The sequence below is a fragment of the Oncorhynchus tshawytscha genome, linkage group LG33 (assembly GCF_018296145.1).
Source record: "Oncorhynchus tshawytscha isolate Ot180627B linkage group LG33, Otsh_v2.0, whole genome shotgun sequence".
NCBI classification, from domain to species: Eukaryota; Metazoa; Chordata; class Actinopteri; order Salmoniformes; family Salmonidae; genus Oncorhynchus; species Oncorhynchus tshawytscha.
The window spans coordinates 43,652,027-43,668,224 of record NC_056461.1 but is presented as its reverse complement, the minus strand read 5'-3'; the positions used below and the strand labels follow the sequence as shown (position 1 = coordinate 43,668,224).

The window sequence follows — 16,198 nt, the reverse complement described above, 5'->3', positions numbered from 1 at the left end:
CACACCACTACTCTCCAGATCTGACCCATCAAACCACTACTCTCCAGATCTGACCCATCACACCACTACTCTCCAGATCTGGCCCATCACACTACTAGGCTCCAGATCTGACCCATCACACCACTACTCTCCAGATCTGACCCATCACACCACTACTCTCGAGATCTGACCCATCACACCACTACTCTCCAGATCTGACCCATCACGCCACTATGTTCCAGATCTGACCCATCACCCCACTATTCTCCAGATCTGACCCATCACACCAGATCTGACCCATCACCCCACTACTCTCCAGATCTGACCCATCACACCACTACTCTCCAGATCTGACCCATCAAACCACTACTCTCCAGATCTGACCCATCACACCAGATCTGACCCATCACCCCACTACTCTCCAGATCTGACCCATCACACCACTACTCTCCAGATCTGGCCCATCACACTACTAGGCTCCAGATCTGACCCATCACACCACTACTCTCCAGATCTGACCCATCACACCACTACTCTCGAGATCTGACCCATCACACCACTACTCTCCAGATCTGACCCATCACGCCACTATGTTCCAGATCTGACCCATCACCCCACTATTCTCCAGATCTGACCCATCACACCAGATCTGACCCATCACCCCACTACTCTCCAGATCTGACCCATCACACCACTACTCTCCAGATCTGACCCATCACACCAGATCTGACCCATCACCCCACTACTCTCCAGATCTGACCCATCACCCCACTACTCTCCAGATCTGACCCATCACACCACTAGGCTCCAGATCTGACCCATCACACCACTACTCTCCAGATCTGACCCATCAAACCACTACTCTCCAGATCTGACCCATCACACCACTACTCTCCAGATCTGACCCATCACACCAGATCTGACCCATCACCCACTACTCTCCAGATCTGACCCATCACACCACTAGGCTCCAGATCTGACCCATCAAACCACTACTCTCAGATCTGACCCATCACACCAGATCTGACCCATCACTCCACTACTCTCCAGATCTGACCCATCACACCACTAGGCTCCAGATCTGACCCATCAAACCACTACTCTCCAGATCTGACCCATCACCCCACTACTCTCCAGATCTGACCCATCACACCACTACTCTCCAGATCTGACCCATCACACCACTAGGCTCCAGATCTGACCCATCACACCAGATCTGACCCATCACACCACTCCTCTCCAGATCTGACCCATCACACCACTACTCTCCAAATCTGACCCATCACACCACTAGGCTCCAGATCTGACCCATCACACCAGATCTGACCCATCACACCACTCCTCAAGAGGGCCACTACGCTCCAGATCCCGTCCTGTGCTCGGAGGTCGTCGATGAGGATGTACCCCATTACACAATTTTATGAATCATTAATCAAATAAAACAAGGGGCCTTTCATATAGTCCCAGTACTTCTATGCATGTGATATCTGTCTGTAAACATCCGTAATGTCTGTGGGTGAATTATGAATTATGAGGATGTGTGAAAAAGGGTGATGTAGATTTGTTTTAAATGTTGCAGATGAACTTTAATCGGTGACTATGGAAACACATAGACGTAATGAACACTGTTTTCAATATCCATCTTTATCCTCTGCATTACGTTTTACAGTACACTCTTAGAAAACAAAAAGGTGCTATCGAGAACCTAAAAGGGTTATTCAGCTATCCCCATATTAGAACCCTTGGAAGAACCCTGTTGCGTTCCAAGTAGAAACTTTTTTGGGGTTCTGTGTAGCACCCTTTCCACAGAGGATTCTACATGGAAACCAAAAGGCTTCTACGTGGAATCAAAAACTCTTCTCTCTGGATCCAAAATGGGCTCTTCTATGCTCTTACTTGCACATCATCATCTGCACATCTATCACTCCAGTGTTCATTGCTAAATTGTAATTACTTCGCTACTACGGCCTATTTATTGCCTTACCTCCTCACACCATTTGCACACACGGTATACAGATTTTTCTACTGTATTATTGACTGTATGTTTGTTTATTCCATGTGTAACTCTGTGTTGTTGTTTGTGTCGCACTGCTTTGCTTTATCTTGGCCAGGTCTCAGTTGTAAATGAGAACTTGTTCTCAACTAGCCTACCTGGTTAAATAAAGGTGTTCTCAACTAACCTACCTGGTTAAATAAAGGTGTTCTCAACTAGCCTACCTGGTTAAATAAAGGTGTTCTCAACTAACCTACCTGGTTAAATAAAGGTGTTCTCAACTAGCCTACCTGGTTAAATAAAGGTGTTCTCAACTAGCCTACCTGGTTAAATAAAGGTGTTCTCAACTAGCCTACCTGGTTAAATAAAGGTGTTCTCAACTAGCCTACCTGGTTAAATAAAGGTGTTATCAACTAGCCTACCTGGTTAAATAAAGGTGTTCTCAACTAGCCTACCTGGTTAAATAAAGGTGTTCTCAACTAGCCTACCTGGTTAAATAAAGGTGTTCTCAACTAGCCTACCTGGTTAAATAAAGGTGTTCTCAACTAGCCTACCTGGTTAAATAAAGGTGTTCTCAACTACCCTACCTGGTTAAATAAAGGTGTTCTCAACTAGCCTACCTGGTTAAATAAAGGTGTTATCAACTAGCCTACCTGGTTAAATAAAGGTGTTCTCAACTGGCCTACCTGGTTAAATAAAGGTGTTCTCAACTGGCCTACCTGGTTAAATAAAGGTGTTCTCAACTAGCCTACCTGGTTAAATAAAGGTGTTCTCAACTAGCCTACCTGGTTAAATAAAGGTGTTCTCAACTAGCCTACCTGGTTAAATAAAGGTGAAATAATAATAAAATTTTATGGGGACACGTGCAGAACCCTTTACTCTGAGAGTGTAGGTAACAATCTGTAGTCAGGTGGTCATTAGCAGGCTATGATGAGGTCTTAACTATGACCAGTAGGCTACACAATATAACACATTATATAGAGGCAGTAGTGTAAAGTACTTCAGTAAAAAAACACTTTAAAGTACTGCTTAAGTAGTTTTTTTCAGTATCTGTACTTTACAATTTTTTTGACAATTTTTACTTTTAATTCACTACATTACTCAATAAAATAATGTACTTTTTACTCCATGCATTTTCCCTGAAACCCAAAAGTACTCGTTACATTTTGAGTGCTTAACAGGACAGGAAAATGGTCTAATTTACACACTTATCAAGAGAACATCCCTGGTCATCTCTACTGCCTCTGATCTGGAGGACTCACTAAACAGAGAACATCCCTGGTCATCTCTACTACCTCTGATCTGGAGGACTCACTAAACAGAGAACATCCCTGGTCATCTCTACTGCCTCTGATCTGGAGGACTCACTAAACAGAGAACATCCCTGGTCATCTCTACTACCTCTGATCTGGAGGACTCACTAAACAGAGAACATCCCTGGTCATCTCTACTGCCTCTGATCTGGAGGACTCACTAAACAGAGAACATCCCTGGTCATCTCTACTACCTCTGATCTGGAGGACTCACTAAACAGAGAACATCCCTGGTCATCTCTACTACCTCTGATCTGGAGGACTCACTAAACAGAGAACATCCCTGGTCATCTCTACTACCTCTGATCTGGAGGACTCACTAAACAGAGAACATCCCTGGTCATCTCTACTACCTCTGATCTGGAGGACTCACTAAACAGAGAACATCCCTGGTCATCTCTACTACCTCTGATCTGGAGGACTCACTAAACAGAGAACATCCCTGGTCATCTCTACTACCTCTGATCTGGAGGACTCACTAAACAGAGAACATCCCTGGTCATCTCTACTGCCTCTGAACTGGAGGACTCACTAAACAGAGAACATCCCTGGTCATCTCTACTACCTCTGATCTGGAGGACTCACTAAACAGAGAACATCCCTGGTCATCCCTACTACCTCTGATCTGGAGGACTCACTAAACAGAGAACATCCCTGGTCATCCCTACTGCCTCTGATCTGGAGGACTCACTAAACAGAGAACATCCCTGGTCATCTCTACTACCTCTGATCTGGAGGACTCACTAAACAGAGAACATCCCTGGTCATCTCTACTACCTCTGATCTGGAGGACTCACTAAACAGAGAACATCCCTGGTCATCTCTACTGCCTCTGATCTGGAGGACTCACTAAACAGAGAACATCCCTGGTCATCTCTACTGCCTCTGATCTGGAGGACTCACTAAACACAAATACTTAATTTGTAAATGATATTGGGAGTGTTGGAGTGTGCCCCTGGCTATCTGTAAATGTTTAAAATATATATATATATATATGCTGGCTGGTTTGCTTAATATAAGAAATTTGCAATGGTTTACACTTTTACTTTTGATATTGAAGTATATTTAAAATTAAATACTTTTAGACTTTTACTCAAATAGTAATTTACTGGGTGACTCTCACCTTTAATAATAATACTTTTCTATTAATTAACATCCACTTTCCATTTTCCATGTGTTTTGTCTTTGTTTTACACACCTGGTTTCAATTCCCCCAATTACATGTTCATTATTTAACCCTCTGTTTTCTCCATGGTTTTTGTGCGTGATTGTTTTGTGTATGTTTGGTTCGTTATCATGGGCTCGGTATTACGACATGTTATTGGAATATTTGAGTAAAGTTACTTGTGTTACTCATGTGTTTAGAAGCTGTAGAGAGGAAACACCATCATAGTGTTTAGAGGCTGTAGAGGAAACACCATCATAGTGTTTAGAGGCTGTAGAGAGGAAACACCATCATAGTGTTTAGAAGCTGAAGAGAGGAAACACCATCATAGTGTTTAGAAGCTGTAGAGAGGAAACACCATCATAGTGTTTAGAGGCTGTAGAGAGGAAACACCATCATAGTGTTTAGAGGCTGTAGAGAGGAAACACCATCATAGTGTTTAGAGGCTGTAGAGGAAACACCATCATAGTGTTTAGAAGCTGAAGAGAGGAAACACCATCATAGTGTTTAGAAGCTGTAGAGAGGAAACACCATCATAGTGTTTAGAGGCTGTAGAGAGGAAACACCATCATAGTGTTTAGAGGCTGTAGAGAGGAAACACCATCATAGTGTTTAGAAGCTGTAGAGGCTGTAGAGAGGAAACACCATCATAGTGTTTAGAGGCTGTAGAGAGGAAACACCATCATAGTGTTTAGAAGCTGTAGAGGCTGTAGAGAGGAAACACCATCATAGTGTTTAGAAGCTGTAGAGAGGAAACACCATCATAGTGTTTAGAGGCTGTAGAGAGGAAACACCATCATAGTGTTTAGAAGCTGTAGAGGCTGTAGAGAGGAAACACCATCATAGTGTTTAGAAGCTGTAGAGAGGAAACACCATCATAGTGTTTAGAAGCTGTAGAGGCTGTAGAGAGGAAACACCATCATAGTGTTTAGAGGCTGTAGAGAGGAAACACCATCATAGTGTTTAGAGGCTGTAGAGGAAACACCATCATAGTGTTTAGAGGCTGTAGAGGAAACACCATCATAGTGTTTAGAGGTTGTAGAGGTAACACCATCATAGTGTTTAGAGGCTGTAGAGGAAACACCATCATAGTGTTTAGAGGCTGTAGAGGAAACACCATCATAGTGTTTAGAGGCTGTAGAGGAAACACCATCATAGTGTTTAGAGGATGTAGAGGAAACACCATCATAGTGTTTAGAGGCTGTAGAGAGGAAACACCATCATAGTGTTTAGATGCTGTAGAGGTAACACCATCATAGTGTTTAGAGGCTGTAGAGAGGAAACACCATCATAGTGTTTAGAAGCTGAAGAGAGGAAACACCATCATAGTGTTTAGAGGCTGTAGAGGAAACACCATCATAGTGTTTAGAGGCTGTAGAGGAAACACCATCATAGTGTTTAGAGGCTGTAGAGAGGAAACACCATCATAGTGTTTAGAGGCTGTAGAGAGGAAACACCATCATAGTGTTTAGAGGCTGTAGAGAGGAAACAACATCATAGTGTTTAGAGGCTGTAGAGGTAACACCATCATAGTGTTTAGAGGCTGTAGAGAGGAAACACCATCATAGTGTTTAGAGGCTGTAGAGGAAACACCATCATAGTGTTTAGAGGCTTTAGAGGCTGTAGAGGTAACACCATCATAGTGTTTAGAGGCTGTAGAGAGGAAACACCATCATAGTGTTTAGAGGCTGTAGAGAGGAAACACCATCATAGTGTTTAGAGGCTGTAGAGAGGAAACACCATCATAGTGTTTAGAGGCTGTAGAGAGGAAACACCATCATAGTGTTTAGAAGCTGTAGAGAGGAAACACCATCATAGTGTTTAGAGGCTGTAGAGAGGTAACACCATCATAGTGTTTAGAGGCTGTAGAGGAAACACCATCATAGTGTTTAGAGGCTGTAGAGAGAGGAAACACCATCATAGTGTTTAGAGGTTGTAGAGGTAACACCATCATAGTGTTTAGAGGCTGTAGAGAGGAAACACCATCATAGTGTTTAGAGGCTGTAGGAGGAAACACCATCATAGTGTTTAGAGGCTGTAGAGAGGAAACACCATCATAGTGTTTAGAGGCTGTAGAGGAAACACCATCATAGTGTTTAGAGGCTGTAGAGAGGAAACACCATCATAGTGTTTAGAGGCTGTAGAGGAAACACCATCATAGTGTTTAGAGGCTGTAGAGAGAGGAAACACCATCATAGTGTTTAGAGGTTGTAGAGGTAACACCATCATAGTGTTTAGAGGCTGTAGAGAGGAAACACCATCATAGTGTTTAGAGGCTGTAGGGAGGAAACACCATCATAGTGTTTAGAGGCTGTAGAGAGGAAACACCATCATAGTGTTTAGAAGCTGTAGAGAGGAAACACCATCATAGTGTTTAGAGGCTGTAGAGAGGAAACACCATCATAGTGTTTAGAAGCTGTAGAGGCTGTAGAGAGGAAACACCATCATAGTGTTTAGAGGCTGTAGAGAGGAAACACCATCATAGTGTTTAGAAGCTGTAGAGAGGAAACACCATCATAGTGTTTAGAGGCTGTAGAGAGGAAACACCATCATAGTGTTTAGAAGCTGTAGAGGCTGTAGAGAGGAAACACCATCATAGTGTTTAGAAGCTGTAGAGAGGAAACACCATCATAGTGTTTAGAAGCTGTAGAGGCTGTAGAGAGGAAACACCATCATAGTGTTTAGAGGCTGTAGAGAGGAAACACCATCATAGTGTTTAGAAGCTGTAGAGAGGAAACACCATCATAGTGTTTAGAAGCTGTAGAGAGGAAACACCATCATAGTGTTTAGAAGCTGTAGAGGCTGTAGAGAGGAAACACCATCATAGTGTTTAGAGGCTGTAGAGAGGAAACACCATCATAGTGTTTAGAGGCTGTAGAGGAAACACCATCATAGTGTTTAGAGGCTGTAGAGGAAACACCATCATAGTGTTTAGAGGTTGTAGAGGTAACACCATCATAGTGTTTAGAGGCTGTAGAGGAAACACCATCATAGTGTTTAGAGGCTGTAGAGGAAACACCATCATAGTGTTTAGAGGCTGTAGAGGAAACACCATCATAGTGTTTAGAGGCTGTAGAGGAAACACCATCATAGTGTTTAGAGGCTGTAGAGAGGAAACACCATCATAGTGTTTAGATGCTGTAGAGGTAACACCATCATAGTGTTTAGAGGCTGTAGAGAGGAAACACCATCATAGTGTTTAGAAGCTGAAGAGAGGAAACACCATCATAGTGTTTAGAGGCTGTAGAGGAAACACCATCATAGTGTTTAGAGGCTGTAGAGGAAACACCATCATAGTGTTTAGAGGCTGTAGAGAGGAAACACCATCATAGTGTTTAGAGGCTGTAGAGAGGAAACACCATCATAGTGTTTAGAGGCTGTAGAGAGGAAACAACATCATAGTGTTTAGAGGCTGTAGAGAGGAAACACCATCATAGTGTTTAGAAGCTGAAGAGAGGAAACACCATCATAGTGTTTAGAGGCTGTAGAGGAAACACCATCATAGTGTTTAGAGGCTGTAGAGGAAACACCATCATAGTGTTTAGAGGCTGTAGAGAGGAAACACCATCATAGTGTTTAGAGGCTGTAGAGAGGAAACACCATCATAGTGTTTAGAGGCTGTAGAGAGGAAACAACATCATAGTGTTTAGAGGCTGTAGAGGTAACACCATCATAGTGTTTAGAGGCTGTAGAGAGGAAACACCATCATAGTGTTTAGAGGCTGTAGAGAGGAAACACCATCATAGTGTTTAGAAGCTGTAGAGAGGAAACACCATCATAGTGTTTAGAGGCTGTAGAGAGGTAACACCATCATAGTGTTTAGAGGCTGTAGAGGAAACACCATCATAGTGTTTAGAGGCTGTAGAGAGAGGAAACACCATCATAGTGTTTAGAGGTTGTAGAGGTAACACCATCATAGTGTTTAGAGGCTGTAGAGAGGAAACACCATCATAGTGTTTAGAGGCTGTAGGGAGGAAACACCATCATAGTGTTTAGAGGCTGTAGAGAGGAAACACCATCATAGTGTTTAGAGGCTGTAGAGGAAACACCATCATAGTGTTTAGAGGCTGTAGAGAGGAAACACCATCATAGTGTTTAGAGGCTGTAGAGGAAACACCATCATAGTGTTTAGAGGCTGTAGAGGAAACACCATCATAGTGTTTAAAGGCTGTAGAGGAAACACCATCATAGTGTTTAGAGGTTGTAGAGAGGAAACACCATCATAGTGTTTAGAGGCTGAGGAAACACCATCATAGTGTTTAGAGGCTGTAGAGGAAACACCATCATAGTGTTTAGAGGCTGTAGAGGAAACACCATCATAGTGTTTAGAGGCTGTAGAGGCTGTAGAGGAAACACCATCATAGTGTTTAGAGGCTGTAGAGGCTATAGAGGAAACACCATCATAGTGTTTAGAGGCTGTAGAGGCTATAGAGGAAACACCATCATAGTGTTTAGAGGCTGTAGAGGATGTAGAGGAAACACCATCGTAGTGTTTAGAGTCTATAGAGGTAACACCATCATAGTGTTTAGAGGCTGTAGAGAGAGGAAACACCATCATAGTGTTTAGAGGCTGTAGAGGAAACACCATCATAGTGTTTAGAGGCTGTAGAGGCTGTAGAGGAAACACCATCATAGTGTTTAGAGGTTGTAGAGGTAACACCATCATAGTGTTTAGAGGCTGTAGAGGAAACACCATCATAGTGTTTAGAGGCTGTAGAGGAAACACCATCATAGTGTTTAGAGGTTGTAGAGGTAACACCATCATAGTGTTTAGAGGCTGTAGAGAGGAAACACCATCATAGTGTTTAGAGGCTATAGAGAGGAAACACCATCATAGTGTTTAGAGGCTGTAGAGGAAACACCATCATAGTGTTTAGAGGCTTTAGAGGCTGTAGAGAGGTAACACCATCATAGTGTTTAGAGGCTGTAGAGGCTGTAGAGAGGTAACACCATCATAGTGTTTAGAGGCTGTAGAGGAAAAACCACCTAAAGAGAAGGCATGTTCATCTACACTAAACACAAGTCAAAACAACCATTTCCTGTTGTGCTCCCAGTTCCTGGCAAAGTGATTAAGTGCTGTTACAACACACATGTGATGTTTTCAAACGTCTCAGGATGATGTGTTTCAATGCTCCAGCAACGTTCATGTTTTCTCTCCTTCACGTTGGTGACAGATCAGTTGCCATGAGTTGTTTGTGTTACCGAGCACTTCATTTTAACATTGTTTAATAAATAACATGTTTAATTGGTTTCGGGGGCACCGACATACATATATATATATTAGATAAACATTACAGACATTTTGCAGAGACAAGAGGCGCCATTTCAGTTACAATCTGTATTTTAAAATATTTGCCATCATTAGCAGAAAGAAATGAGAGGCCCTTATCAATCCCTCACGCGACTAGCGGTTCGACGTCACCGCACCCTGGACCCGAAACGCAGTTCAAGGAGATGAAATTGGTCACATTGGTCAAACTCTGCATGTGTTATGGTGACGTGAAAATAGCAATGAACTTTCTTCACCCTGTATTCGTGTTCATGAATTTAGGATATCTTCACACCATAATAGTAGGTAAACAAACAACACAGCATGTCAAAACTGAACTCACTCATCGTCCGCTATTTGTTTCCCGTTGATGAGGTTCATGCCAGTCGGAGCGTAGTCCCAGTTGATCTCTTTGATTCCCACGTAATACACCCTCTCCCGTCCCCGTGCTTCTCCCCCCGGCAGCCCAGCGAGCAGCAGCAGCAGTCCCGGGAACAGTGTCCTAAAGCCGACCATCGCTACTGCTTCTGTCCCGTTAGTTGAACGGGGCTTTTGGTGTGGTCTAGTGGTGCGCGCGTGGTTGGGATTGCTGGATCAAGTGTTCGAGAGGGAGAGACAGAGAGGAAACGTCCACATGAGCGGAGAGCCGGGAAACACAGACACAGATATGAGACTCCGGTTGGGAAAGAGAACAGTCCCGCTATTCAGCTGAGTGTGTGTGTGACTCTGGCGCCGGAGCTCTCTCTGTCTGATAGGCTACGGGACCTTGGCGGCCAGTCTGGTCTCATAGATTAGACGTAACATAGTAATTAAATCCGGGACACTGAATTTACTATGATATGTTAGGTTTGGTACATACAACAGAAGTTTACGTTGTGCATTATTTATTATTATGTATTATTTATTTTACCACCACTAAACAGTTGAAATCGATATTCTAACCACGTCAAACATGAGGAAGTGGATTTTAAACTCGGACAAAACAGAGATGCTACTGTAGTTCTAGTGTCCCAAGAAACAAAGAGATCCTCTGTTGAATCTGACAATTATTCTGGATGGTTGTACAGTCGTCTCAAATAAAACTGTGAAGGACCTCGGCGTTACTCTGGACCCTGATCTCTCTTTTGACGAACATATCAAGACTGTTTCAAGGACAGCTTTTTTCCATCTTTGTGACATTGAACAAAAATCAGAAACTTTCTGTCCAAAAATGATGCAGAAAAATGTATCCGTGCTTTTGTCACGTCTAGATTAGACTACTGCAATGCTCTACTCTCCGGCTACCCGGATAAAGCACTAAATAAACTGCATTTAGTGCTAAACACGGCTGCTAGAATCCTGACTAGAACCAAACAGCTTGATCATATTACTCCAGTGCTAGCCTCCCTACACTGGCTTCCTGTTAAGGCAAGGGCTGATTTCAAGGTTTTACTGCTAACCTACAAAGCATTACATGGGCTTTCTCCTACCTATCTCTCTGATTTGGTCCTGCCGTACATACCTACACGTACGCTACGGTCACAAGACGCAGGCCTCCTAATTGTCCCTAGAATTTCTAAGCAAACAGCTGGAGGCAGGGCTTTCTCCTATAGAGCTCCATTTTTATGGAACGGTCTGCCTACCCATGTGAGAAACGCAGACTCGGTCTCAACCTTCAAGTCTTTACTGAAGACTCATCTCTTCAGTAGGTCATATGATTGAGTGTAGTCTGGCCCAGGAGTGTGAAGGTGAACGGAAAGGCCCTGGAGCAATGAACCGCCCTTGCTGTCTCTGCCTGGCCGGTTCCCCTCTCTCCACTGGGATTCTCTGCCTCTAACCCTATTACAGGGGCTGAGTCACTGGCTTACTGGTGCTCTTCCATGCCGTCACTAGGAGGAGTGCATCACGTCCTGACAAGCTTATTATTATTATTTTTTTGTTTGTGCTATACTCAATGTGAGTGGATTGAGTCATTGACGTGATCTTCCTGTCCTGTCTTCAATCAATCAATCAATCAATCAATCAATCAATCAATCAATTAATCAATCAATCAAATGTATTTATAAAGCCCTTCGTACATCAGCTGATATCTCAAAGTGCTGTACAGAAACCCAGCCTAAAACCCCAAACAGCAAGCAATGCAGGTGTAGAAGCACGGTGGCTAGGAAAAACTCCCTAGAAAGGCCAAAACCTAGGAAGAAACCTAGAGAGGAACCAGGCTATGTGGGGTGGCCAGTCCTCTTCTGGCTGTGCCAGGTGGAGATTATAACAGAACATGGCCAAGATGTTCAAATGTTCATAAATGACCAGCATGGTCGAATAATAAGGCAGAACAGTTGAAACTGGAGCAGCAGCACGGCCAGGTGGACTGGGGACAGCAAGGAGTCATCATGTCAGGTAGTCCTGGGGCATGGTCCTAGGGCTCAGGTCCTCCGAGAGAGAGAAAGAAAGAGAGAAGGAGAGAATTAGAGAATGCACACTTAGATTCACACAGGACACCGGATAGGACAGGAGAAGTACTCCAGATATAACAAACTGACCCTAGCCCCCCGACACATAAACTACTGCAGCATAAATACTGGAGGCTGAGACAGGAGGGGTCAGGAGACACTGACACTGACAACATTCCACAGGCCACAATTAACAGCCTGATCAACTCTATGCGAAGCACATCAGACTGGTTTTCTGATCCACACACCTACGTTTTTATTAAACACTGCTTGCCAGCAGCATACCACCCTGCATACCACCCTGCATACCACCCTGCATACCACCCTGTATACCACCCTGCATACCACCCTGCATACCACCCTGCATACCACCCTGCATACCACCCTGCATACCACTGCTGGCTTGCTTCTGAAGCTAAGCAGGGTTGGTCCTGATCAGCAGCATACCACCCTGCATACCACTGCTGGCTTGCTTCTGAAGCTAAGCAGGGTTGGTCCTGATCAGCAGCATACCACCCTGCATACCACTGCTGCTTTGCTTCTGAAGCTAAGCAGGGTTGGTCCTGATCAGCAGCATACCACCCTGCATACCACTGCTGCCTTGCTTCTGAAGCTAAGCAGGGTTGGTCCTGATCAGCAGCATACCACCCTGCATACCACTGCTGCCTTGCTTCTGAAGCTAAGCAGGGTTGGTCCTTGTCAGCAGCATACCACCCTGCATACCACTACTGGCTTGCTTCTGAAGCTAAGCAGGGTTGGTCCTGGTCAGTCCCTGGATGGGAGACCAGATGCTGCTAGAAGTGGTGTTGGAGGGCCAGTAGGAGGCACCCTTTCCTCTTGTCAAAAAATATCCCAATTCCCCAGGGCAGTGATTGGGGGCACTGCCCTGTGTAGGGTGCTGTCTTTTGATTGGGACCCTGGGTGTCCTGACTCTTTGAGGTCATTAAAGATCCCATGGCACATATCATAAGAGTAGGGGTGTTAACCCCGGTGTCCTGGCTAAATTCCCAATCTGGCCCTCAAACCATCACGGTCACCTAATAATCCCCAGTTTACAATTGGCTCATTCATCCCCCTCCTCTCCCCTGTAACTATTCCCCAGGTTGTTGCTGCAAATGAGAACGTGTTCTCAGTCAACTTACCTGGTAAAATAACGGATAAATAAATACAAATTAAGCTATCTGTGACGAACAGATATCAGTATTCCCAGACGTGAAATCCATAGATTTATGATTTATTAATTTATTTCAATAGACTGATATCCTTTCCTTATGAACTGTACATCTTTGGAATTGTTGCATGTTAGAAAATATATTTTTGTTCAGCATAAAACCATGAATAGGCAAAAGAGAGAACTTGAGGTGAAGTTGGTGCTGGACATTAGTGAAGTTGGTGCTGGACATTAGTGAAGTTGGTGCTGGTATTTAGTGAAGTTGGTGTTGGACATTAGTGAAGTTGGTGCTGGACATTAGTGAAGTTGGTGCTGGACATTAGTGAAGTTGGTGCTGGACATTAGTGAAGTTGGTGCTGGACATTAGTGAAGTTGGTGCTGGACATTAGTGAAGTTGGTGCTGGACATTAGTGAAGTTGGTGCTGGACATTAGTGAAGTTGGTGCTGGTATTTAGTGAAGTTGGTGTTGGACATTAGTGAAGTTGGTGCTGGTATTTAGTGAAGTTGGTGCAGAACATTAGTGAAGTTGGTGCTGGTAATTAGTGAAGTTGGTGTTGGACATTAGTGAAGTTGGTGCTGGTATTTAGTGAAGTTGGTGTTGGACATTAGTGAAGTTGGTGCTGGTATTTAGTGAAGTTGGTGCTGGACATTAGTGAAGTTGGTGCTGGACATTAGTGAAGTTGGTGCTGGTATTTAGTGAAGTTGGTGTTGGACATTAGTGAAGTTGGTGCTGGTATTTAGTGAAGTTGGTGCTGGACATTAGTGAAGTTGGTGCAGGACATTAGTGAAGTTGGTGTTGGACATTAGTGAAGTTGGTGCTGGACATTAGTGAAGTTGGTGCAGGACATTAGTGAAGTTGGTGCTGGACATTAGTGAAGTTGGTGCAGGACATTAGTGAAGTTGGTGCTGGACATTAGGACATTAGTGAAGTTGGTGCTGTGCTGGACATTAGTGAAGTTGGTGCTGGACATTAGTGAAGTTGGTGCTGGTATTTAGTGAAGTTGGTGTTGGACATTAGTGAAGTTGGTGCTGGACATTAGTGAAGTTGGTGCTGGACATTAGTGAAGTTGGTGCTGGACATTAGTGAAGTTGGTGCTGGACATTTAGTGAAGTTGGTGCTGGACATTAGTGAAGTTGGTGCTGGACATTAGTGAAGTTGGTGCTGGATTTAGTGAAGTTGGTGTTGGTATTAGTGAAGTTGGTGCTGGACATTAGTGAAGTTGGTGCTGGTATTTAGTGAAGTTGGTGTTGGACATTAGTGAAGTTGGTGCTGGTATTTAGTGAAGTTGGTGCTGGACATTAGTGAAGTTGGTGCTGGACATTAGTGAAGTTGGTGCAGGACATTAGTGAAGTTGGTGCTGGTATTTAGTGAAGTTGGTGCTGGACATTAGTGAAGTTGGTGCTGGACATTAGTGAAGTTGGTGCTGGTATTTAGTGAAGTTGGTGTTGGACATTAGTGAAGTTGGTGCTGGTATTTAGTGAAGTTGGTGCTGGACATTAGTGAAGTTGGTGCAGGACATTAGTGAATTGGTGTTGGACATTTTATAGTGAAGTTGTGCTGGACATTAGTGAAGGGGAGAAACTGGTGCTTTAGTGGTTTAGAAGAGACATTCACATGATGATGTTGAATATACAGATCTGGATTGATTCTGAAGAAGTAGAAATAGTAGAAATGATTTTACACCAAACTGTATTCGTTTATATATTATGTTTATATTATTCGCTCTTTTGAGGAATCCTTTCACTTGAAAGTATAAAACCACATATCCTCAATATAAAGTTAGCATTTAAAGAGACCTGTGACTGAAATCAGCATGAAAGAACTGACTGGAAATATCATTAGTGACAAGATGGATTGGTGCTTGGTATTTATTGAAAAATAAATGGTAATGCTGGACATTGGTCTAATGCTCTGAAACAAGTTTTATAGTGGCTGATGCTCCCCATCTCATTTGTGGAAAGACATTGGTGCTGGTATTTAGTGACCCTGGGCCACACAGCAACCCCCACCCTGGGCCACACAGTTGGTGGGCCACATGGGCCAAACAGCAACCCCGCCCTGGGCCACACAGCAGCCCCCGCTGGGCCACACAGCAGCCCCCGACCCTGGGCCACACAGCAACCCCGACCCTGGGCCACACAGCAGCCCTTGGGCCACACAGGGGCCACACAGCAACCCCGACCCTGGGCCACACAGCAGCCCTGGACATTAGTGAAGTTGGTGCTGGACATTAGTGAAGTTGGTGCTGGTATTTGGAAGTTGGGCTGGTACAGCAGACCCTGCAGCCCCGACCCTGACAGCAGCCCCCACCCTGGGCCACACAGCAGCCCCCACCCTGGGCCACACAGCAACCCCCACCCTGGGCCACACAGCAGCCCCCACCCTGGGCCACATTAGTGCAAGTTGGTGCTGGACATTAGTGAAGTTGGTGCTGGTATTTAGCAGCCCCCACCCTGGGCCACACAGCAGCCCCGACCCTGGGCCACACAGCAGCCCCCACCCTGGGCCACACAGCAGCCCCCACCCTGGGCCACACAGCAACCCCCACCCTGGGCCAAACAGCAGCCCCCGACCCTGGGCCACACAGCCCCCCGACCCTGGGCCACACAGCAGCCCCCACCCTGGGCCCACAGCAGCCCCCGCCCTGGGCCACACAGCAGCCCCCGACCCTGGGCCACACAGCAGCCCCTGACCCTGGGCTACACAGCAGCCCCCACCCTGGGCCACACAGCAGCCCCCACCCTGGGCCACACAGCAGCCCCGACCCTGGGCCACACAGCAGCCCCCAACCTGGGCCACACAGCAGCCCCCACCCTGGGCCACACAGCAACCCCCACCCTGGGCCAAACAGCAACCCCCGACCCTGGGCCACACAGCA

The 16,198-nt window shown here is 44.9% G+C and overlaps 1 protein-coding gene across 1 annotated transcript in view; it reads right to left on the bottom strand.

Moving 5' to 3' along the window:
* Positions 1 to 10,458, bottom strand: part of LOC112236473 (ferroxidase HEPHL1-like) — a 72,879-nt gene extending 62,421 nt beyond the window's left edge. The window contains exon 1 of the mRNA XM_042311493.1: positions 10,063 to 10,458. Coding sequence (XP_042167427.1) covers positions 10,063 to 10,235 — 173 coding nt within the window. The 5' untranslated portion in view covers positions 10,236 to 10,458. The remainder of the gene's footprint in view (positions 1 to 10,062) is intronic.
* Positions 10,459 to 16,198: the final 5,740 nt, after the last annotated feature.